Source organism: Mangifera indica, chromosome 18, assembly GCF_011075055.1.
Source record: "Mangifera indica cultivar Alphonso chromosome 18, CATAS_Mindica_2.1, whole genome shotgun sequence".
NCBI lineage: Eukaryota > Viridiplantae > Streptophyta > Magnoliopsida > Sapindales > Anacardiaceae > Mangifera > Mangifera indica.
In genome coordinates this window covers 11,746,480-11,771,612 of record NC_058154.1, presented here as the reverse complement: position 1 = coordinate 11,771,612, position 25,133 = coordinate 11,746,480, and the positions used below count along the sequence as shown (strand labels likewise).

The 25,133-nt window shown below is 34.6% G+C and overlaps 4 protein-coding genes and 1 pseudogene across 5 annotated transcripts; 2 read left to right on the top strand and 3 right to left on the bottom strand.

Moving 5' to 3' along the window:
• Nucleotides 1-656: 656 nt before the first annotated feature.
• On the top strand, nt 657-2,057 carry LOC123201335 (vacuolar protein sorting-associated protein 22 homolog 1-like). The gene is made up of 5 exons (XM_044616788.1): nt 657-792; nt 982-1,050; nt 1,141-1,248; nt 1,395-1,493; nt 1,629-2,057. The coding sequence occupies exons 3-5, from the start codon at nt 1,144-1,146 to the stop codon at nt 1,671-1,673; spliced, it is 249 nt and encodes an 82-aa protein (XP_044472723.1). The 5' UTR covers nt 657-792; nt 982-1,050; nt 1,141-1,143; the 3' UTR covers nt 1,674-2,057.
• Nucleotides 2,058-2,510: 453 nt separating this feature from the next.
• LOC123201647 (receptor-like protein EIX2) lies at nt 2,511-5,666 on the bottom strand. 2 transcript variants are annotated; one of them, XM_044617238.1, is made up of 2 exons: nt 5,181-5,665; nt 2,511-5,034 (listed from the first exon to the last, which is right to left on the bottom strand). In XM_044617238.1, exons 1-2 carry the CDS (start codon nt 5,268-5,270, stop codon nt 2,626-2,628), a joined length of 2,499 nt encoding a protein of 832 aa, XP_044473173.1. In that variant the 5' UTR covers nt 5,271-5,665; the 3' UTR covers nt 2,511-2,625. The 2 variants fall into 2 exon arrangements, with proteins under 2 accessions (XP_044473173.1, XP_044473172.1); XM_044617237.1 differs by having other exon boundaries at nt 2,511-5,666.
• A 2,397-nt stretch (nt 5,667-8,063) lies between these two features.
• Nucleotides 8,064-23,048, bottom strand: LOC123201625 (receptor-like protein EIX2). Its single transcript, XM_044617205.1, has 2 exons — nt 22,285-23,048; nt 8,064-8,324 (listed from the first exon to the last, which is right to left on the bottom strand). Exons 1-2 carry the CDS (start codon nt 23,002-23,004, stop codon nt 8,181-8,183), a joined length of 864 nt encoding a protein of 287 aa, XP_044473140.1. The 5' UTR covers nt 23,005-23,048; the 3' UTR covers nt 8,064-8,180.
• Nucleotides 20,159-21,231, top strand: LOC123201626 (annotated as a pseudogene).
• LOC123201624 (receptor-like protein EIX1) lies at nt 23,048-25,133 on the bottom strand. Its single transcript, XM_044617204.1, has one exon. It carries the CDS (start codon nt 25,039-25,041, stop codon nt 23,077-23,079), a length of 1,965 nt encoding a protein of 654 aa, XP_044473139.1. The 5' UTR covers nt 25,042-25,133; the 3' UTR covers nt 23,048-23,076.

Sequence of the window (25,133 nt, the reverse complement as noted above, 5' to 3'; positions counted from 1 at the left end):
CAATAGAGTAGCAGAGCATGTACCTGTAAGCACCTTTATGCAATGGAAGTCCCACAAGCATATATGGAAATAACAAGAACGTAAACATCAAAGCAAATTAATAATTTACTCTTTTTATAGAAATCAATAATTAATCCACAGAATAAAACTTGATGCAAATATATACTAATAGAAGACAAATTTCACAATAGCTTGGAAAATAATTACCCATAAGCCATAGCTAGAAGGTACATAATGGTAAATGAATACAAATCAAAGGAGGAAAACATATTGTGGCACTAAACATGATAATAAATTACATACAAGTAAAAAATGATCTGATTTGTTGGATTAGATTGGATTAAGTCATTTTAACAATTGGAACCCAAAATAAGTTAAAGCTCATCTTTAATAAAGATGTTATCCACACTCCAAGTCTAAAGATCCCAAATTTCTAATATGGCATCAGAGTCTCTTGATTCAATACTTGTCTGAGCATGACGGGTTGAGCTAAAAGAAGTTAGACCCTTGAGTTAAAACCTACGTGAACCTATGGGCTAGCCAAAAAGTGCTAGATCTTGTTTTGGGTGAGCCATCCGGATCCAAGTTTAGATGGATGTCTGTTCCTATAATAGGAAAATCTTTATCATATATTTCTTCTTGTCTAACCATATATTCAAGGATATCTTTATAGTTTCAAATATGAGGAAAGAGTCTTATCTTAGAAGAATTTGTGATCGTACTGGTGACATCCACATGATTCAATGATTAAGCTTTTGGCGTTGCCCAGAAACAGCCGGTGTCCTGAAAAGGGTACGAGCATCCCACTAACACAGTATTCTTTCACTATAATGAATTAAAACTAAAGTAAATGAATTCAGGGTAGAAAAGATCCCGAAAAATATGATTTTTGATTGATGGATATATTAACATCATCTATTTGCTGAATATCACATACTGAAAAATATGGTTTGAGCTAACAGTTGAAACGGGTTGATGCAGAATGATATAAGTAAGCTGTATCTGGCTGTTTCTGAGGATGACTGCTTGCGTGCTATAAGTAAGCTGGAGGTAATGAAATTAAGCCTATTTTGGGTACATTTCATGTTGAAAAAATTATGGTGATTGATAAATAAGCACCCAATGCTTAAATTTCTCCAGGTAATGGGTAGTGGTTTTGAGGTGACTTCCGTTGGAAAGAAAAAGCTTGTCCGCTTTGTTCCTACTGAGTTGAACAAAGACCATAATCAAATTTTGGAGTTGGTCCAGGTAATAACCATTTTCTTTATACGATTCCATATTCAAAATTCTTGTTGGGATGTCTGCAACAACATGAAAAATTTGTATTTCTTTACTCTTCTGAGTGGAATAATGTATTACCAGTTGAAAAATATCTGAGTTCATTGCTCTTTCAGCTCTTTTTGGCTCAAGGTTTTGTAACCGTTGATGAGGTAGAGAGATGGCTTTCGTGGACAACTGGTCTTGCCATTGATGCACTTGACTCATTGTTAGCCGTAAGTTCTTGCTATCATTAGCCTTCATATTTTGTACTACTAAATTTTTTTTTTTTTTTTTTTTTTTTTGCTTAGGTTGGTCACCTGTATTGTTGGATGCAATGGACTCATAAATCCTTACTGTTTGATATACAGGAAGGTCTTGCAATGATTGATGATGGCCGCAGAGATGGCAGATGACGGTATTAGTTCCCCTGTGTGTCTTCAATCACCTCATTAGTTGGAGCTGATACTTAGCATAATGTTTCCTCTTTCAATAAAATTGTATTGAATCAAAATGTCTTTCGTGGATACCCAAAAGATAAAGTGCAAAAAGGTATCATATATCTCCTTTTCCACTTTTGCTATCCTACACAGTTATGATGTTCATGGATATATGTTATGCCTTTAAGCCATTTTTCCCATGAGAATATTATGTGCCATCTTTCAAGGTAAATGAAAATAAAAACAGTTGATATGGAAAAACAAATGTGATTATGCTTGTTCATCAACGGTTGAGTTGCAAATCCTCGGTTTATGTCATTGCAGTCCTGTCAACTTTGAGTATGTGTTGACTGAGGCCATTTAGATTGTTTCAGAATTCCATTTGTTGGCATATTTTCTTTGTTGGGGCATTATTCATTCAATGTATATGACCGTCTTTGATTTATCAAAAGTACTTCCTATCTCCAGTTGACCTTAGGATTCACCTGTGTTGCTGTAGTCAACAGATTTTACAGAGTACAAATTCTGTGTCTTCCTGGCAAGGTGTAAAAGAGAGAAACTTGAAATGATTCGCAATAATAAGTAAATTTCTAAAACCATCATAAAAAGAAGTCTTGATCTTCTATTCTAGAGCTTTTGATTAAAGCTATATTATGAACAAATGTTGCAGGCTTGAGTTACTAAAGATAAGCTTTATAGATGAGATGAATTTGCAATAAAGAAGGCTAGAATAAAATTTATAGATAAAATGAATTTATTACTTCAAATTTTGAGCTCGCGAGAAAGAGTGGTTATAACTCAAATGGAAATTAATACAAATATGATTTATTGATCTCAAATACCATAACCACCAGTAACATCCTTTTGCAGAAAAAACAAAACACATAAGCCCCATACATTCAAAGGTCAAAAGAGAAACACAAATACTCTAGTAACATTTTCTTACAACAATGCTCAGTTTGTCCTGCTGCCGATAAAGGAATTGGAAATATATGCACCTCCATCTCCTGTTGAAGAATAGAGGTCCTATAAAACTCCAGAATCCCACCACAAATCCAAGAGCCATACTTACATAAAACCAGTCTACTTCATCTTCATTACCTTCTTTTTCTCCTCTGTTCTGATCGCCGGAAGTTGGAACACTTACTGTGCAATTATTAGAAAGAGGAGGACCGCAAAGTTCATTGCCAGTATAAGAAGATGCACTAAAGCTTTGCAGTTGAGTGCTTGAAGGAATTTTTCCAAAAAGTTTGTTGTTGGAAAAGTTCAAGACACTTAAAAATGTCAGCTTTGAAATGCTTTGTGGGATTTCACCAGAAAGTTGATTTCTAGAAAAATCAATGGACTCTAACAAACTCATAGCACCAATGTTCCTTGGAATTTTCCCGGTGAAAGAATTGTGGGACAGATTCAATGACTGCAATTCTAAAAGATCTGTCACTTCTATAGGGATCTCTCCAGAGAAGTTATTTTTTGAAAGATCTATCATTCTTACCAACTTTAGAATGGTATTATATTCAGCCAGCACGCCTTTATTCACAAGCAATGCATCCTCCATAAAATCTGAATAATCTGCATCAGCAAAATACGATAAATCTTCATGCATTTCACTTTCTCTAATCATGGCACTAAAGTTACTGATACACCTTGGAATGTTTCCAGAGAAATTGTTATCAGCCAAATCTATGATTTGTAAAGAACTGAGACGGCAAAGTTCCCTCGGTAAAAGACCATGAAACTTATTTGATCGAAAGATCAAAATCTTTATTCTTGAAAATCTTTCTCCCATCCATGCAGGGACATTTCCAACAAAGTCATTTTCACCAAGATCAAGCTTAACAACTTTTGTACAATTCTGAAGTGACACTGGTAGTTCCCCAAAAAAGTTGTTTTTGCGAAGGTTTAATGATTGAAGAGAAATTAAAGTCCCAATAGAAGGAGGAAGAGTTCCAGTAAATCTGTTGTTCTCTAAATTTAGAACTTTTAATTGTTGCCAATTCATCCAACAATCAGGTAATTCCCCCGAAAGAAAGTTAAAACGAAGGGTGAGTATTTCTATCAAATTTTTGGACTTATTCATCTCATTACACAGAACATGAAAAATTGATCCTGACAAAGCATTGTTGGAAAGATCAAGTAAATGCATGTTAAAGGGTATTAGAGGTAAAGGACCTGTTAAATTATTTGAATTCAAGTGAAGTACAGTAAGTTGAGTTGACTGGATTAAATTTGGAATCTCCCCATAGAATTTGTTGTGTGAGAGATTTAAAAATGTTAAAGGAAATTTAAACAAATATTGTGGAATAGTGTCAAAAATGCTTGAGTTGGATATATCAAGCTGAACCAAACTCGTTTGTGTACGAAGCCAAGATGGAAAATGAGGCCCTAAATGACAAGAACCTAATGCTAAGAACAGAAGTTTAAACGGAGGTCTCCACTGAGGACCGACTTTCAACATTAGTGAATTTCCGGATGCAACAAAAACTATCAGTCTTGTGAGATTGTTAAAGTGGATTTCAGAAAGAGTTTCGTTGAATTGGTTATAAGCAAATTGTAGAATTTCTAAGGATGAAAGCTGTCCTAAAGACATTGGAATAGGACCTGAAATTGAGTTGTAATCAAGAAAAAGAGATTTTAAATTTTTGAAACGTCCAAGTTGGCTGGTCAATGGGCCAAAAAGTTGAGTGTCCGCCAAGTTCAAATGCTCTAAAACTTTTGCAACACATTTAAAGAAAATATTCAACACTTGAGATATTTCCTGATTCAGTATGACCCATCCGAGGGATATTGATCTCAAGTTACAAAGTCTTCCAAATGATACTGGCATTCCTCCTTCAAAATTATTTTGAGAGAGATCAAGTGCTTTGATAGAAGACAGGTTTCCTAGGCCATCCATCGAGCCTTGCAAGCGATTGTCTGAAAGGAAAAGTTCCTCAAGGTTTCTAAGTCTGTACAACCAACTGGGCATTGAAGAATTGAATTCATTTCCAGATAAATCAAGATGTCTAATGGAAGTGAAGTTTTGAAGTCCATCAGGGATTGGACCTTCAAAATGATTTCCACTTAGATCAAGGGAGGCAAGAGATGAAAAATTTGCAACAGGTTGGGGAGGAAAGTGATGAAGCATACAGTATGATAACTTTAGCACTACTAAGGATGGGAGAGTGTGTATCACTTGCAACCAATCAGAACAATTGCTAAGATCCACACCATCCAAGTCAAGATGCTTCAACAAAGAAAGACGAGATAACCACCACAAACTCTTCACATCTAATGTGCCACCGAGGCCAAGATACTGTAAAGTAGAGAGGTTTCCAAGTTGGGGAGGAATCATACCCTGGAATGAATTCAGAGATAGATTAAGGTTTCTTAAATTCTGCATAGATCCAAGAAATCTAGGAATCTCTGCTCCATCAAAATTATTATCGCTTAAGTCCAAGGAACGCAAATGCTTCAAATCAAGCAAAGAGGAATTTATCTTACCATGCAACTTTGACCTCTCACGAGCATCATCTTCAGCTGGAGACACAACCTCTTTCTCTGGGGGAGTTCTAAGGCTGAGCTCAAGCACATGGCCCGTCAAGTTATCACAGACAATACCAGACCATGTACAACAATCTCCATGATCAGAAGTCCAAGAGACAAGCCGATTTGCAGGATCAATGAGATCTTGCTTGAACCTTAAAAGTGCTAGTCTCTCGCTTTGGAGGCAACCAACAGAAGAGCTTCCTTTACAGAAGCTAATGTTGATGGTCGCTACAGCGATGAAAACAAAGGCAACAACTATTCTCATGGTTTGCTTCATTTGTTTTAAGGAAATATGCATAACAGAACACTATCAATGGTTTGATATTTATACAGCTTTTTGCTAAGTTAACTTGGGAACCATTCAAATCCAAACAATTACTAGAAAAGCTCCATGAAGTTTCTTGCTCTTTGCTAATAAAGCAAGATTTTCAAAGATATTGAATAAACGAATTTAATGAGGACAACAAAATCGAAGTTTTGAATTTTCTAATTTTCTTTCAAGATTTTATTTATGCCATTGATTTCATGGTGATATCACCATTAAAACCAACTATAGCATTGTTTTATTTCATCTAAGAAGTTTCCTAGTGTGTGCACTGACTTGAAAAATCAAAGTAATTCTTTGACTCATGATTCAATGTAATGATGAAAAGGAAATTTCCTGCTGTTTTACTAGAAATTTCCTGCTCATGGAACCTGGGTCTAAATTGGTAGGTTTGAATTGTCATTTTCTAAAATTGAGGGTGCAAGAGTTTTTTCTGTTTTGTTACAACAAAGAATTTATGAATTGAATAAATATTATAATACAGTTTGAAATAAAATCATAATCTTATGAAAATGAAAATAGAGTAAATGGATTATAATTGATATGCTTAATAGAATGAAAAATATTATACAATAAATAAAAATCCTATATTTCATTTAACAAGTGATTAACAATATCTCTAATTACACAATTTCGAGAAATGCAAATACTTCCAGTTTTAGTAGGCCCCCCCATTAATAGAGTAGACTCCAAGTCAACTAAAAGAGGACAAGCAAAATCTTTACTTTGAATTTTCTAACTTTTTTTAAGATTTCATAGAATATTTTCTTGGTTGGAAAAATTGCAAATAATTTCCGGGAATCTTCAAGTACTTGTAATTTTACTTGGAACCCATTATCAGAGTAGACTCCAAGTCAATCGTAAGAGGATGACACTTTGGAGAACGAAAAGATATACAATATTTCACTGATTGTTTTTATAACAAAGAGTAATATGATATCACATGATTAGATGTTGCTTTATTTTTAATTTAAAATCATTCAAATATATGATGACATATTATCTATGCCTTCAATTTATATAAAAAGAAAATATATACATAGTTTAATTGCATAGGAGAGAGAAACAATTTATTCAATATGATAAGGCTTTTGTCACTGCATATAGAAACACTTTTGTGAAAGTATTATTACTTTCCTTCCATGTGAGTTTATTGTGCTTAAGTGTTCTTGTTATTGTTTTAAAACCTAGATCAGACTAATTGGTTAAACTAGTTTGACTAGGATCCAATATTTAGCCCCATCCAAGCTAAGGTTAAAACGTGTTTTACTCATTGGATCGGATTGACTTATAGTTGAACTAGTTTGATGAAAATACTCTTCTTGCATGTGATTGGTCACAAGTACCGTTGGACTTGATAAATTTATGTTTTATTTTGTTCAATAAATGTACTTAATACATAATTATATATGATTTTATTTATGCCATTGATTTCATAGTGATATCACCAGTCCGGTCAATCAATGAAGACCTGGGGCTAGATTTTTATATTGACAACCTAAATTTACAAGATTTTTCCAATACTTGTAAATTTAGTAGGTCCCCTCAACAGAGTGGACTCCAAGTCAGCTAGAAGAGGACAAACAAGGAAAGAGTTTGATTTTTCTAACTTCTGCCTTTTCAAGATTCCATAGATAATTCTAGGGATTTATGGTTTATAAATTAGAGCCGAAAAAGTAAGGATTCCAACTTCCAAGTTAAATAAAAAAGGATCCATATTGACAAATTAACCATGGGTTTATATTTTAATATTTATTAATTAAACTCCAGGAAAGAACAAGAATTAGGTCATATTAAAAAGAGAAGCAGCAAAAGTCCTTCAAGCATGAAAATCTTCATCATATATTTCTCTCGTCTCACTATATGGTCAAGGTTATCTTTATAGTTTAAGATACGTGATGATTCATGAAGAAAGAATCTATCTTTGAAGAATTCATGATCCTACCTGTGAATCTGTGACTTTTACGCTTAGGTACTCTTCAACAAGTCATGACAATGAAATATGGGGAGATATGATATTAATATTATTATATCAACACAAACTATAGCTTGTTTGATTTCATCTAAGAAGTTTCCTAGCATGTGGACCGACTTGAATAATCAAAGTATATTGCTATATGTTAACTATGACTATATAGTACTCCGTTTCAAACGTTCGCATGCAAATCCTTGGTTTATGTCATTGCAGTCCTGTCAACTTTGAGTATGGTAGAACCACCAGTGTTGACTGGGGCCATTTAGATACAGGTCGGTAGAGCAGGGTAAAAGGATATACCACTGGCTCGGTTGTTTCAGAATTTCATTTGTTGGCATATTTCTTTGTTGGTGCATTATTCATTCAATGTATATGAGCCTCTTTGATTAATCAAAAGTACTTCCTCTCTTCAGTTGGCCTTAGGATTCCCTTGTGTTGCTTCAGTCAATAGATTTTACTGAATAATAATTTTTAAAAAATATTATTCCATCATTTTATTTCATAAATTGCAACTTTGCATGCCAAACTCAAATGGAAATTAATACAAATATGATTTATTGATCTCAAATACCATAACCACTAATAACATCCTTATGTAGAAAATACAAAATACATAAGCTCCAAACATTCAGATCAAAAGAGGAACACAAAAAGTCTAATTACATTTTCTTACAACACTGCCCACTTTGTCTTGGAGGCTACTCAGGAATTGGAAATACATGCACCTCCATCTCCTGCTGAAGAATAGAGGTCCTATAAAACTCCAGAATCCCACCACAAATCCAAGAGCCATACTAACATGATTTATTGATCTCAAAATATCATAACCACTAATTATATCTTTCTGTAGAAAATACAGAATACATAAGCTCCAAACAATGAAACATCAAAAGAGAAACACAAAAGTCTAATAACATTTTCTTACAACACTGCCCAGTTTGTCCTGGAGGCGATTAAGATGCCTCCAGACCAGCCAATGCAACCACCATTCCAGAGAATTAAAGAAAGGTTAAAGTCAGCTACACAACCGACATAAACTAGTACAAATATATGTAAGTGCTTGCCATGATCATGTGCAGAAAAAAGTGAGTAAGCAGAAGAAAAATTGAAAGTTGCAAGTGGCAAGTGTTGGGCTGGTAGTGAGTGAAGTGAGAGCTGTGAGTAATTAAGTGAGTGAGTAATTTTGTAAGTCTGTGGGTGTAGTCTTGTTTTGTACAAATTTGTAGTAATTAATTAAATTACTGTTACCACTTTTGCTCAACTCAGAACGCTATCAATGGTTTGATATTTATACAGCTTTTTGCTAGCTTAACATGGGAACCATTCAAATCCATACAATTAGTAGGAAAGCTCCCTAAGTTTCTAGCTCTTTATTAGTGTAACAAGATTTCAATGATATTTAATCCCGTGCTCTCGTTGTCAATTAATTACAAGGAAGAATAAGTGACGGTTTTGAATTCCAAGTTAATATACATTGCTATCAGTTACTAACACAATTACACAATTTGGAAAAAAATGCAAATACTTCTAGTATCAGTAGACCCCATTAACAGAGTAGACTGCAAGTCAATTAAAAGAGGACCACAAAATTGAACTTTGATTTTTCTTTCTTTCAAGATTTTATAAATTATTTTCTCTGTTTGAAAAATTGCAAATAATTTCCAGGAATCTTCAAGTTCTCGAAATTATAGCAGGACCCATTAACAGAGTAGACTCCAAGTCAATTAAAAGAGGACCACAAAATTGAACTTTGATTTTTCTTTCTTTCAAGATTTTATAAATTATTTTCTCTGTTTGAAAAATTGAAAATAATTTCCAGGAATCTTCAAGTTCTTGAAATTATAGCAGGACCCATTAACAGAGTAGACTCCAAGTCAATTAAAAGAGGACCACAAAATTGAACTTTGATTTTTCTTTCTTTCAAGATTTTATAAATTATTTTCTCTGTTTGAAAAATTGCAAATAATTTCCAGGAATCTTCAAGTTCTTGAAATTATAGCAGGACCTATTAACAGAGTAGACTCCAAGTCAATTATAGTAGTTTCCTTCCATGAGAGCTTATTGCTCTTCAACATCATTGTTATGGTTTTAAAACACAGATGGGACCAGTCAGTTGAGCCAGTTTGATTGGAAACCGATGTTTAGGCAATCTAAGCTAAGGGCAAAACATATTTTAATCATTGGATTGGACTGATTGGAGTTGAATAGGTCAAATTGTATCTGGTCAATTCAGTTAGATCAAGGATGAAGGTACTCTTCTTGCATGTGATTGGTTACAAATACCGCTAGACTTGATAAATTTACGTTTTATGTTATTCAATACATGTATTTAATATATAACTATATATAATTTTATCTATGCCATTGATTTTATGGTGACATACATGCCCGACCGACTGATCAAGACTTGGACCTAGATTTTCGCATTGGCAACCTAAATTTACAAGAAATTTCAAATACTTGTAAATTTCTAACTTCTATGAAGGGTTTGATTTTTCTAACTTCTGCCTTTTCAAGATTCCATAAATAATTTCAGTTTATTCCAATTATCTATTTCATTCTCTTTCATCATGGCACGGATGTTACTGATACACCTTGGTATGTTTCCAGATAAATTGTTATTAGCCAAATCTAAGATTTGTAGTGAACTGAGATGGCAAAGTTCCCTCAGTAAAAGGCCATGAAACTTATTTGATCGAAAGCTGAGAATCATTACCCTTGAGCTATGTAGCATGAAAACGGAAATGTGAAAACGTAGAAAGGCAAAAACGGAAACATGGAAACACATTTTTTTAAAAATATAGGAAACAAAAACATGGGGAAACTTATAAATATGAAAAATATAAAGTTTTTTTTTTTATAAATACCAAATTTTTATAACAAAAATACATAAACTTGTATAATATAAAAATAAATAATAAAAAAATGAAGAGAAAAAATACCATAAAATATAATCATAAAACCTATTTTAAATTGTTCTTAAGTAAGTACATGTAGATATTTAAAAAAAAAAAATACATACCAATTTATATAACATGCTGGGGAGAAGATGATTAACACATTGAAGAGTGGAGAGGAGGTGAATTCAGTATAAGATTTAAAAATATTTCAAGTTTGAAAATACAAAAGATGTATATTTAATCAATTTCATAATTTTTCTTTTAAGGAAACATGTTTCAAAATTTTTCAAAAATTTCAAAATAACTTGAAATATTTTGTACAAGTTTTGGGGAGTTTTGGAAATGGAAACATTTCCGAAACATGGAAACACATCCCATTATGAGTTTCCATGCTACTTTGTCCTTGAGAATCTTTGTCCTATCCATGCAGGGACATTTCTAACAAACTCATTTTCACTGAGATCAAGTTAACTAATCTATACAATTCTAAAGTGATAAAGGTATTTTCCCAAAATTGTTGTTTTTTCAAAGGTTTAATGACTGAAAAGAAATTAAAGTAGGAAGAGTTCCACTAAATCTGTTGTTATCTAAATTTAAGACTTCTAATTGTTGTCAATTCATTCAGCAATCAAGTAATTCCCCCGACAAAAAGTTATAACTAAGGGTGAATATTTGCATCAAACTTTTGGACTTAATCATCTCATTACACAGAACATGAAAAATTGATCCTGACAAAGCATTTGGGAAGATCAAGTACATACGTTTTTTAGGGTATGAGAGGTAAAGGACCTGTTAGATTATTTGAATTCAAATCAAGTAAATCAAGTTGAGTTAACTGGATTAAATTCGGAATCTCCCCATAGAGTTTGTTGTGCGAGAGATTTAAAAATGTTGTTGGAAATTTAAACAAATATTGTGGAGTAGTGTCAAAAATGTTTGAGTTGGATATATCAAGGTAAATCAAAATCCTTTTTGAACTATTCCAAGATGGAAAATGAGGCCCTAAATGACAAGAACCTAATCCTAAATACAGAAGTTTAAACGGAGGTCTCCATTGAGGACCAGCTTTTAATATTAGTGAATTTCTAGATGAATTTCTAGATGCTTCAGACCCTATTAGTCTTGTGAGATTCTTAAAATGGATTTCAAAAAGGGTTCCGTTAAATTGTTTATACAGCTTTTTGATATTTATACAGTTTTTTGCTAGCTTAACATGGGAACCATTCAAATCCAAACAATTAGTAGGAAAGCTCCATGAAGTTTCTTGCTCTTTATTAGTGTAGCAAGATTTCAGTGATATTTAATCCTGTGCTCTCTTTGTCAATTAATTACAAGGAAAAATAAGTGAAGGTTTTGACTTCTAAGTCAATTGACATTGCTATCAGTACCTAACACATGATCAATAAAATCTAATTACACAATTCGGAAAAGATGCAAATACTTCTAGTTTTAGTAAGCCCCATTATCAGAGTGTACTCCAAGTCATTTAAAAGAGGACAACGAAATCAAACTTTGAATTTTCTAACTTTCTTTCATGACTTCATAGAATATTTTCTCAGTTTGAAAAATTGCAAATTATTTTTGTAAAATGTGGCTTAAATGTGTTAGAGGGTAATTTAGTCTTTTTATTAGGTGTTTAACCTAAGTGTATAATGTGTCTTATTAGGGGTTAGCGCAGGTGTGTGTATTTTGGCCGACTTCCTTATTGTTCCTCTGTTCTCTAAAATTAGGGTTGTGTTTTTGTGATTTAGTTGAACTAGGGAGAAATCCTCTGGTTTTCTCCAGTTGAGTAAGTGTCTTGAGTCTTGATGAAGGCTTGGTTTGGTACTTCGTTTCATGGCATATAGTAGTCGTGTGTGGTGTCAATCGGAGGGTTGTGTAAGTTGTATTTGCTTATGTTTAATAGTGGATTCGACTAGAGCCTTGTCTCTGCCTTGGATATAGGGTTTCAAATCAAAACTTGAACCAAGTATTTCTTGTGTTATCTTGTTGATTTCTGATGCTGATTTTATTCTTCATTTCTTGCTAATCCGGTTTACTAATATTGTAATTCTTGAATAAAGCATTCTTAATAAAACCTAATCTGAAACTAACAATTTTCAGGAATCTTCAAGTACCTGTAATTTTAGCAAGAACCCTTAATAGAGTAGACTCCAAGTCAATTAAAAAAGAACAGCATTTTGGAGAACGAAAAGATATTAAATATTTCATTGGATGTTGTAAATCAATTTACTGCAAAGGAGAGGTCTTCAAACATGAAATGTGTAGATAATTTTATTGTTTTCTTGCTTCTTAAAAAACAACACAATATATATTTAATATATAACTATATATAATTTTATTTATGTCATTGATTTCATGGTGATATCATCGATATGATTGACTGATTAGACCCATCAAAACCTGGACCTAAATTTACAAGAATTTTCCAATACATGTTAATGGAGTAGGTCCCCTGAACAGAGTGGACTTCAAGACAACTAAAAGAAGACAAACATAGAAAGGGTTTGATTTTTGGAATATTGAAATTTTTGCCAAAAAAATCAACCTTATATACAAAATTACCACACATATAGACATATAAAATTTTTTACCACAAATTGAGAAGAATTTCAAAAACACCCCTTATTTGATCAGTTATTGTTGGTGGTTCTTGTTCACGTGTGAACATCAATCTCTCTATTATTTAATCACACAAAAACTCTTGCATTTCTATCATATATCCTGTGAGCATATTTCTTTTGTCCGTGTAAAGATATCAATAATGGACTCAAATTCTGGATGGTTGATTATTGGTAGTTGGATTTTTTTAGTTAGATTTATGATTTGGTGGGTGATAATAAAAGGTTTTAATCGAAAAAAATCAAGAATGAACTCAAATTTTGAATTGTGTGTCTATGGGATAATAGGTTGGCGAGTTGGCAATCTCGCCAACTCTACTTTTATTCAAGGTTAAAGATAAAAGTAATTTATGCATTATGCTATCTTTGTAGTATAAATGTTTAATTTTTAAAAAATGTGATAAATTTGTATGTACATATAATGGTAAAAATTTCAATTTCCCTTGATTTTTCTAACTTCTACCTAGGCAAGATTCCATAAATAATTCCCCGTCAGGATTATTCAAACTTTCGAGTTGAATAAACAAGGACCTATTGACAAATGAACCATGGGTTTATATTCTAATATTTATTAATTAAGCTCATATTAAAGGGAAAGAACTAGAATCAGGTCATATTAAAGGAGAAGAAGCATATGTCCTTGAAGCATGAAAATATTCATCATATATTGAAGATTATCTTTATAGTTTCAGGTCATATTGTAGGCTTAACTTAAGGATAAGCTTTATAGATAAAATGAATTTAAAATAAAGAAGGCTAGAATGAAATTTATAGATAACACGAATTTATTAATTTCAATTGTTTATACTGTTAAAAGGAGGCTTGACTTGCTAAGGGTAAGCTTTATAGATGAAATGAATTCAAAATTATTGTTCTGTGAGTGAGTGGTGTGAGTTTTTGTGTAAGTGTGAGTTTGTACAACTTTGTAATTTTTCAACACTAATAAAATTATTATTTTGTAAGCATCACCCTTGTTCAACATATGCAACTTCAAATTTTGAGCTGAATGAAAGAGTGGTTATAACTTTAAAAAATTTCTATGCGTCAGGTCATATATTCAAACTAAATAATTGTAAAAGGCTTCTACTCTCTGCTACTCTTCAAAAAGTCATGACAATGAAATATGAGGAGATATGATATTAATATTATTATATCAAAACAAACTATAGCTTGTTTGATTTTATCTTAGAAGTTTCCTAGTGTATGGACTTTGCTATATGTTAACTCTAAATATATAGTACTCCGTTTCGAACGCTCCCATGTTATGAAACCAATCATGAGCACTGTTCTTGTAGCACTTTTCCTGCAGTTAGCTTCCATTGCAACCATCAACATTTGCTTCTGCAATGGAAGCTCTTTCCTAGGTTGCATACAAAGTGAGAGAGAAGCACTTTTAAGTTTCAAAAATGACCTCATAGATCCTACCAACTGGCTTGGCTCTTGGAAAGGTGATGGAGATTGTTGCGAATGGGCTGGTGTTGTCTGTGACAACTTGACACGCCATGTTCTTGAGTTAACCTTAGAAATCCTGCTTTGAAAGATCATGCATCTGAGGTTGAATATGATGCTTATCTGAGGTCAATGTTGGGAGGAAATATAAATCCCTCTTTGCTTGATTTGAAGCATTTGGTTTCCTTGTGATGAAGTTATGGAGCAGTGAAGTTGGCTGCTGGAAAATTCTGATTTTTTGAAGATGGTTTTGGTGTAGAAAGTTAAAGCTGATGTGGATTATTTTTGTAGCCTTTAAGTGATGACAAACTTACTTAACCATTTCGTAATGCTTTTGGTTAGACTGCAACCAAACCAAAATTGTAGTAGTTGTGTTTGGTGTACTTTGATAATGAAGGTTTGGTTAGCTTGTAAGAAATTGTATGGGTAAGCTTATTTTAAACTGCTGTTGTACATGAATTTAGTGGAACTGGTGTAAATATAAATGTATGAAAAAGAATAGAAAAAGGTGACTTTTCACAGCCAAAAACTTCTTCCGTTCCAGCTCTCTGTTTTTTCCTTTTCTCTCCTCTTTTTTTGCACTTTTTCATGCTTTCTTTGCATACAAATCTCCATTAAAAATCAACACCTTGGACTTGAGCAATAATAATTTTGAAGGAATTCAGATACCTGTATTTCTTGGTTCAATTGAGGAATTAAGATATCTTAGTCTCTCTGACAACGGATTCCATGGAAGGGTTCCTCACCAACTTGGAAATCCTCTAATCTGCAGTATCTTGACCTCGGTGGCAACTTTTATTCATACATTGAGAAATTTTGGTGGTTGTCTCATCTTTCATCGTTGAAGTATCTGGATTTGGACTTCGTGTGAATCTTAGCAGAGTCAATGATAACTGGTTGAAGGTGATAAATACACTCCCTTCTCTGGTAGTGTTACGATTGCACAATTGTCAACTTGGTCAGTTTCCTGCTATAACCAGTGCACATTTTTCATCTCTGCCCGAACTTGATCTTTCTTACAACCAATTGAACATTTCGATTTCTTCTTGGGTTTTCAGTCTTGGTAATTTAGTATACCTTAATTTAAGATCTAATTATTTCCAAGGTCCGATTCCACTGGACTTCAAACTTGACTTCTCTTGAGTTTCTTTATTTATCTGACGATAGTTTCAATTCTTCAATGCCCGCTTGGTTGTACAAATTTAACCATCTTAAGCATCTTGGTTTAAGATGGAATATGCTGCAAGGTACAATTTCTACTGCTATTGGAAACTTGACTTCCCTCAATTTCCTTGATCTTTCCATCAATAGATTTAAAGGAAAAATTCCAAAATCATTTGGAAGACTTTGCAACTTGCACTCAATTTTTCTGACAATGCTTCGATTGAGTCAAGAGATGTCTGAGATCTTAGATATTCTCTCTACATGTGTTTCTGAGAGACTGGAGTCATTAGATTTAAGTTACAATCAACTTTGTGGTCAGATTACCGATCAACTTGGGCAATTTAAAAGTCTGCAGTTTCTTTATTTGCATGACAACTCCATTTCTGGTCCTATTCCATCTTCTTTAGGAGAACTCTCTTCATTAGAAGACCTACCTAGATATTTCCTATAATCAATTGAATGGAACTCTTTCTCAGATTCACTTTACTAATCTCACAAGGCTACGCTGGTTTACTGCAAAACTCATTGGTGCTGAAAGTTAGCCCTGATTGGGTTCCTTCTTTTCAGCCTGAATATTTAGTGTTGGGATCTTGTTACTTAGGGCTTCGATTTCATTCATGGGTTCACTCACAAAAATATTTACATTCTCTGGATTTATCAAATGCAGGAATTTCAGATACAATGCCTGAGTGGTTTTGGAAATCTATCCACCAATTTGATTTCTTAAATCTCTCCCACAACCAAATCCGCAGGGAGATTCCGAATTTTACTAAGGTCACCAGATTGCAGTATCTTGACTTGAGTTCTAATAAATTTTCTGGTGTGTTGCCTCTGGTATCCTCCAATCTGGTTCAGTTAGATCTTACCAATAATAGTTTGTCAGGATCTATGTCCCACTTTTTGTGTTCTGGGAAAAATGAGTCAAGGGCAACTCGAATTCTCAACCTTCGATATAATCTTTTACATGGAGAGTTGTCTGATTGCTGGATGAATTTCCAATGCTTGTCTGTTCTGAATTTGGATAACAATAACTTCAGTGGTGTCCTTCCTGTCTCAATGGGAACTTTGACTTTTCTCGAGTCCCTTCATTTTCGCAAGAACAACCTCTCTGGAGCAGTCCCTTTATCTCTTAAAAATTGTACAGAGTTAAAGGTAGTTAATTTTGGCTGAGAAAGGAGAAGCTACAATGGGTAATTCTAATGATCCAGAAGCTGCTGCAGGTTGTATGTTGCCAACAGCCTCTGGGCTGGATGCTACCTCTTGAATAGAACAAGAAGAGTTATCAACACTAGATGGTGCTTGAACCACAGAAGAAGGAATAGAAGCAAGTGGTTGAGAATTAGCGGATGCTTCTAGCATTGTTCCTTTCATGGGAAGCTTTTCTGCTTTTCACGGGCTAACTAGAGGGACATTTTAAAAATGATCAGGAAAATGAAAGATTTCAACAAAATATTCAAAGGAATGATAAGCATTTTAAAAATATTCAAGAAAATGAAAGATTCTACAAATATTTGAAGGAATGATAAGTTCACAAGTCAGCATACGGGAAACACCTTCAACTCATCTGGTATTGACCATTTTGATTGCTTGGTAAATTTGTTGTAGTAATGCCTGCAGAACAGTAAAAAATAAGATCGAATCAAAATGAATAACTATTTAACTTGCAAAGCTTATGAATGAATAGTTCAAAGGAAATTATATAGGATTGCTTACTTTCTTTTTATCAGGACTAGTAAATTCCTTCCAGCCAGTTGATGCATCAGCCCTCTAACACAGTTAATACATGAAAATAAGTGATAATTCCATCTGATCAGAAAGAACATCCTAAAATAAGACTTCAGAAAGTGGGCTTCAAGGTCTTTATTGCAAATGGCCATGTTTAGTTGGAAAGCCTAAACTAGAAATGTCAGTACTGCTGACCAGTCTATCATACACAAAAGAAGCTATAAAAATACTTCACACACAGTTAATAACCACATGATGAACGAGCAATAAGCTCTGAAATTTTATGCACAAGTCAATCAACAGCATATGACACTAAGAATCAACGGGTATAAAATCAACAAAATGCCTATTCTCATATCCCACAAAGCTCCGTTGGCATGAGAAATTCAAACAGATTAATCAAACAAATAGTACAAAATGGCAGAATTTACTAACATTCATGCTATAAAGTAGGTAGAATGTAACATCCCAGGTCCAATAACCCGGCCCACTGTTAAGATATTGTCCACTTTGGACACACAGTCCATCATGGGTTTGCTTTTGGGCTTTGCAACCCAAAACGCGTCTTAACAGTTAAGGAGCTCACAGGCTATTTAACCAATTCAATTCTCCCACCACTAACCAATGTGGGATCCAAAGACAGAGCACACACAGACCCAGCATCTCTCCCGTGCTTTGTCGATGTGGGATTCGCCTAAGGGTATCACATACACCCCCCCTTACGGGACTCAGCGTCCTCGCTGAGGTTTGCCCCACCATCGTTCAAGAGGACACGCGGAGTTGCTCTGATACCATTTGTAACACCCCAGGTCCAATAACCCGGCCCACTGTTAAGATATTGTCCACTTTGGACACACAGTCCATCATGGGTTTGCTTCTGGGCTTTGCAACCCAAAACGCGTCTTAACAGTTAAGGAGCTCACAGGCTATTTAACCAATTCAATTCTCCCATCACTAACCAATGTGGGATCCATAGACAGAGCACACACAGACCCAGCATCTCTCCCGTGCTTTGTCGATGTGGGATTCGCCTAAGGGTATCACATACACCCCCCCTTACGGGACTCAGCGTCCTCGCTGAGGTTTGCCCCACCATCGTTCAAGAGGACACGCGGAGTTGCTCTGATACCATTTGTAACACTCCAGGTCCAATAACCCGGCCCACTGTTAAGATATTGTCCACTTTGGACACACAGTCCATCATGGGTTTGCTTCTGGGCTTTACAACCCAAAACGCGTCTTAACAGTTAAAGAGCTCACAGGCTATTTAACCAATTCAATTCTCCCATCACTAACCAATGTGGGATCCATAGACAGAGCACACACAGACCCAGCATCTCTCCCGTGCTTTGTCGATGTGGGATTCGCCTAAGGGTATCACATAGAACAAGCAGCAAAGACCCACAGCAAATCCTACCTCACAGTAGAGTAGTAGAGCATGTACCTGTTGTTGTAATGTTGGCAAATTTAGATTTTCTATAATAAACTAAAAATATAGTATTTTGAAGAAAATAACAAAGGAAATTGAGAGTTAAAATATTGAAGGAAGGCACAATAGTTTTTATTTCAGAAATGAGAATGCCTATTTATCGGCTTACAACCAAACTAAAATTCTAATAAATCTCAACTGCTATCAGATTTTATTGGCACTACTTTACTAACTGAAAATCAGAAAATTAAGGAGCAAGAATCTGATCTGAACAAATATCAAATACTAAGTCTACCTAAGACTTTTTCAAATAAAACATGTGCTTCCCTTTTTGTAAACATCAGCTTCAAATTTCAAAGCAAACTCTCATGCGTTTTAACACCTGTAAGCACCTTTATGCAATGGAAGTCTCTCAAGCATATATGGAAATAATAAGAATGTAAACATCAAGGCAAATTAATAATTTGCTCTTTTTATGGAAATCAATAATTAATCCACAGAATAAAACTTTATGCAAATGTATACTAATAGAAGACAAATTTCACAATACCTTGGAAAATACTTACCCATAAGCCATAGCTAGAAGGAACATAACGGTAATTGAATACAAATCAAAGGAGGAAAACATATTGTGGCAATAAACATGATAATAAATTACATACAAGTAAAAAATGGTCTGATTTGTTGGATTAGATTGGATTAAGTCATTTTAACAATTGGAACCCAAAATAAGTTAAAGCTCATAAATAATAATGATGTTATCCACACTCCAAGTCTAACAGGTCCCAAATTTCTAATATGGTATCAGAGTCTCTTGATCCAAGACCTGTTTGAGCATGACGGGTTGAGCTAAAAGAAGTTAGACCCTTGAGTTAAAACCTAGGTGAACCTATGGGCTAGCCAAAAAGTGCTAGATCTTGTTTTGGGTGAGCCATCCGGATCCAAGTTTAGATGGATGTCTGTTCCTATAATGGGAAAATCTTTATCATATATTTCTTCCTGTCTAACCATGTAATCAAGGATATCTTTATAGTCTCAAATATGAGGAAAGAATCTTATGTTAGAATAATTTGTGATCCTACTGGTGACATCCACATGATTCAATGATTAAGGTTTTGGCATTGCCCAGAAACAGCCAGTGTCCTGAAAAGGTTACAAGCATCCCAGTAACAGAGTATTCTTTCTCTATAATGAATTAAAACGAAAGTAACTGAATTCAGGGTAGAACAAATCCTGAAAAATATGATTTTTGATTGATGGATATATTAACATCATCTATTGCTGAATATCACATAATGAAAAATATGATTTGAGCTAATAGTTGAAATGGGTTGATGCAGAATGATCTACGCAAGAACCCCACATTCAGGTCACAGTTTCATGACGTGTGCAAAAGTTGGAGTGGATCCCTTGGCGTCAAATAAGAGTTTCTGGGCAGAGCTATTAGAGATTGGTGATTTCTATTATGAACTTGGTTAGTGTCATATTTAATATCGGTCCATATCTCATGAGTCATGACAATAGTTTTTTAAGGTGTGATGTTATGTATATGATGAAAAAATTCTGGATGCATGTAAATTGCCTCTCTAAGACTCCCTTTAGTAAATTGCCTATTACTTGATCTTGTTATTAGTTTATTTTTGAAGGAACGACTGAAATTTGCAATCTGCAATCTCCTCCGGCAGAGGCGAAAAAGTGATCGTGAAGCTGCATCTGAGGATGACTGTGTGCGTGCCATAAGTAAGCTGAAGGTAATGAAATTAAGCGTATTTTGGGTACATTTCATGTTGATGAAATTATGGTGATTGATAAATAAACACCCAATGCTTAAATTTATCCAGGTAATGGGTAGTGGTTTTGAGGTGATTTCCGCTGGAAAGAAAAAGCTTGTCCGCTCTGTTCCTACTGAGTTGAACAAAGACCATAATCAAAGTTTGAAGTTGGCCCAGGTTATAACCATTTTCTTTATACGATTCCATATTCAGAATTCTTTTTGGAATGTCTGCAAAAACATGAAAAATTTGTATTTCTTTACTCTTCTGGGTGGAATAATGTATTACGAGTTGAAAAATATCCGAGTTCATTGACCTTTTGGCTCTTTTAGGCTCAAGGTTTTGTAACCGTTGATGAGGTAGAGAGATGGCTTTCGTGGACAACTGGTTGTGCCATTGATGCACTTGATGGTTGTTAGACGTAAGTTCTTGCTATCATTGGCCTTCATATTTTGTACTACTAAATATATATACATTTTTTTGCTTATGTTGGTCACTTGTATGGTTGGATGCATTGGACTCATAAATCCTTACTGTTAGATTTATATATAAAGGTCTTGCTATGATTGGCCACAGAGATGGCAGACGACGGTATTGGTTCTCCTGTGTGTCTTCAATCACCTCATCAGTTGGAGTTGATACTTAGCATGATGTTTCCTCTTCCAATAAAATTGTATTGAATCAAAATGTCATTCGTGGATACCCAAAAGATAAAGTGCAAAAAGGTATCATATATCTCCTTTTCCACTTTTGCCATCCTACACCGTTATGATGTTCATGGATATATGTTAAGCTTTTAAGCCATTTTTCCCATGAGAATATTATGTGCCATCTTTCAAGGTAAATGAGAATAAGGACAGTTGATGTGGGCAAAAAAATGTGTTTGTGCATGTTCATCCACAGTTGAAAGCAAATCCTTGGTTTATGTCATTGCAGTCCTGTTAACTTTGAGTATGTGTTGACTGCGGCCATTTAGTTACGGGTCGGTAGAGCAGGGTAAAAGGATATGGCACTGGTTCAGTTGTTTCAGAATTCCATTTGTTGGCAAATTTTCTTTGTTGGGGCATTATTCATTCAATGTATATGAGCCTGTTTGATTTATCAAAAGTACTTGCTATCTTCGGTTGACCTTAGGATTCCCTTGTGTTGCTGTAGTCAACAGATTTTACCGAGTACACATTTTGTGTCTTTCTGGCAAGGTATAAAAGAGAGAAAGTTGAAATGGTTCGCAATAATAAGTAAATTTCTAAAACTCTCATAAAAAGAAGTCTCGATCTTCTATTCTAGGGCTTTTGGTTAAAGCTATATTATGAACAAATGTTGCAGGGTTAACTTACTAATGATAAGCTTTATAGATGAGATGCATTTACAATAAAGAAGGCTCCAATGAAATTTATAGATGAGATGCAACTTTACATGCTAAACTCAAATGGAAATTAGTGCTAATATGATTTATTGATCTCAAATATCATAACCACTAATAACATCTTTCCGTAGAAAATACCAAATACATTAGCTCCAAACATTCAAAGATCAAAAGAGAAACACAAAAAGTCTAATAACATTTTCTTACAACATTGTCCAGTTTGTCCTGGAGGTGACTCAGGAATTCGAAATACGTGCGCCTCCATCTCCTGTTGAAGAATAGAGGTCCTATAAAACTCCAGAATCCCACCACAAATCCAAGAGCCATACTAACATAAAACCAGTCTACTTCATCTTCATTACCTTCTTTTTCTCCTCTGTTCTGATCGCCGGATGTTGGAACACTCACTGTACAATTATTAGAAAGAGGAGGACCACAAAGTTCATTGCCAGTAAAAGAAGATGCACTAAAGCTTTGTAGTTGAGTGCTTGAAGGAATTCTTCCAGAAAGTTTGTTGTTGGATAAGTTCAAGACACTTAAAAATGTCAGCTTTGAAATGCTCTGTGGGATTTCACCGGAAAGTTGATTTCCAGAAAAATCAATGGACTCTAGAGAACTCATAGCACCAATGTTCTCCGGAATTCTACCAATCAAAGAATTGTGAGACAAATTTAGTGATTTCAACGTTGAAAGATCCATCACTCCCATAGGGATGCCTCCTGAGAAGTTATTTTTTGAAAGATCTATCATTCTTACAAATTTCAAAATTGTATTATATTTAGCCATTTCACCTTTATTCACAAGTAATGCATCCTCCATAAAACTTGAATTAATATATGCATTAGACGGGTACTCTATATCATCATCCACTTCACTCTCTCTCATCATGGTGCTGAAGTTACTGATACACCTTGGTATGTTTCCAAATAAATTGTTATAAGCCAAATCTAAGATTTGTAGAGAAGTGAGGTGGCAAAGTTCCCCTGATAAAAGACCTTGAAACTTATTTGATCGGAGGATGAGAATTTTTATTCTTGAAAATCTTTCTCCCATGCAAGCAGAGACATTTCCAACAAACTCATTTTCACCAAGATCAAGTTTAACTAACTTTGTACAATTCTGAAGTTATAAAGGTACCTCCCCAACAAAGTTGTTTTTGCGAAGGTTTAATGATTGAAGAGAAGTTAACGACCCAATAGAAGGAGGAAGGGTTCCAGTGAATCTATTGTTCTCTAAATTTAGAACTTTTAAGTGTTGCCAATTCATCCAACAATCAGGTAATTCCCCTGATAAGAAGTTTTTATTGAGGATGAGCATTTCCATCGAACTTTTTGACTCATTCATCTCATGACACAACAGAGCGTACATAGATCCTAAAATAGCATTATTGGAAAGATCAAGTACATACATATTTATAGGTATCTGAGGTAAAGAACCTGATAGATTATTTGAATTCAAGTCAAGAACATGAAGTTGATTTGACTGGATTAAATTTGGAATCTCCCCAGAGAATTTGTTGTGTGAGAGATTTAAAAATGTTAATGGAAATTTGAACAAATATTGTGGAATAGTGTCAAAAATGCATGAGTTGGATATATCAAGGTAAAACAAACTCCTTTGTGAACGAAGCCAAGATGGAAAATGAGGGCCTAAATGACAAGAACCTAACCTTAAAAGTAGAAGTTTAAATGGAGGAGCCCACTGAGGAGGGAATTTAAACATTAGTGAATTTCCAGATACTCCTAATGCCATCGGTCTTGTGAGATTATTAAAGTGGATTTCAGAAAGAGTTCCATTGAATTGGTTATCAGCAAGAAACAAAATTTCTAAGGATGAAAGTTCTCCTAAAGACCTTGGAATAGAACCTGAAATTGAGTTGTAATATAGACAAAGAGATTTAAAAATTTTGAAACATCCAAGTTGGTTGGTCAATGGACCAAAAAGTTGAGTGTCCGCCAAGTTCAAATGCTCTAAAACTTTTGCAACACATTCGGAGAAAATATTCAAGATTTGAGATATTTCCTGATTCAGTATGACCGCTTCTAGAGACATTGATCTCAAGTTGCAAAGCCTTCCAAATGACACTGGCATTCCTCCATCAAAATCATTTAGTGAGAGATCAAGTGCTTTGATAGAAGACAGGTTTCCTAGTCCATCCATCGAGCCTTGCAAGCGATTGTCTGAGAGGAAAAGTTCCTCAAGATTTCTAAGTTTGTACAACCAACTGGGCATCGAAGAATTGAAGTGATTTCCAGATAAATCAAGATGTCTAATGGAAGTCCAGTTTTGAAGTCCATTAGGGATTGGACCTTCAAAATGATTTCCACTTAGATCAAGGGAGGCAAGAGATGAAAAATTTGCAATAGTTTGGGGAGGAAAGTGATGAAGCATACAGTTTGATAATTCTAGCACTACTAAGGAAGGAAGAGTGTGTATCACTTGCGACCAATTAGAGGAATTACTAAGATCCACACCATCCAACTCAAGGTGTTTCAACAAAGAAAGACGAGATAACCACCACAAACTCTTCACATCTAATATGCCATCGAGGCCAAGATACTGTAAATTAGAGAGGTTTCCAAGTTGGGGAGGAATCATACCCTGGAATGAATTCAGAGATAGACTGAGGTACCTTAAATTCTGCATAGATCCAAGAAATCTGGGAATCTCTACTCCTTCAAAATTGTTGTCGCTTAAGTCCAATGAACTCAAATGCTTCAAATCAACCAGGGAATGATTTATCTTACCAGACAACTTTGACCTCTCGCGAGCTTCATCTTCAGCTGGAGTGGAATACTCTTTCTTTGGGGGAGTTCTAAGGTTGAGCTTAAGCACATGGCCCGTCAAGTTGTCACAGACAACACCAGACCATATACAGCAATCTTCATGATCAGAAGTCCAAGAGGCAAGCCGATTCACAGGATCAGTGAGATCTTGCTTGAACCTTAAAAGTGCTAGTCTCTCGCTTTGGAGGCAACCAACAGAAGAGCTTCCTTTGCAGAAGCTAATGTTGATGGTCGCTACAGCAATGAAAACAAAGGCAACAACTATTTTCATGGTTTGCTTCATTTGTTTTAAGGAAATGTGCATACCAGAACAGTACCAATGGTTTGATATTTATACAGCTTTCTGCTAAGTTAACTTGGGAACCATTCAAACCCAAACAACTACTAGAAAAGCTC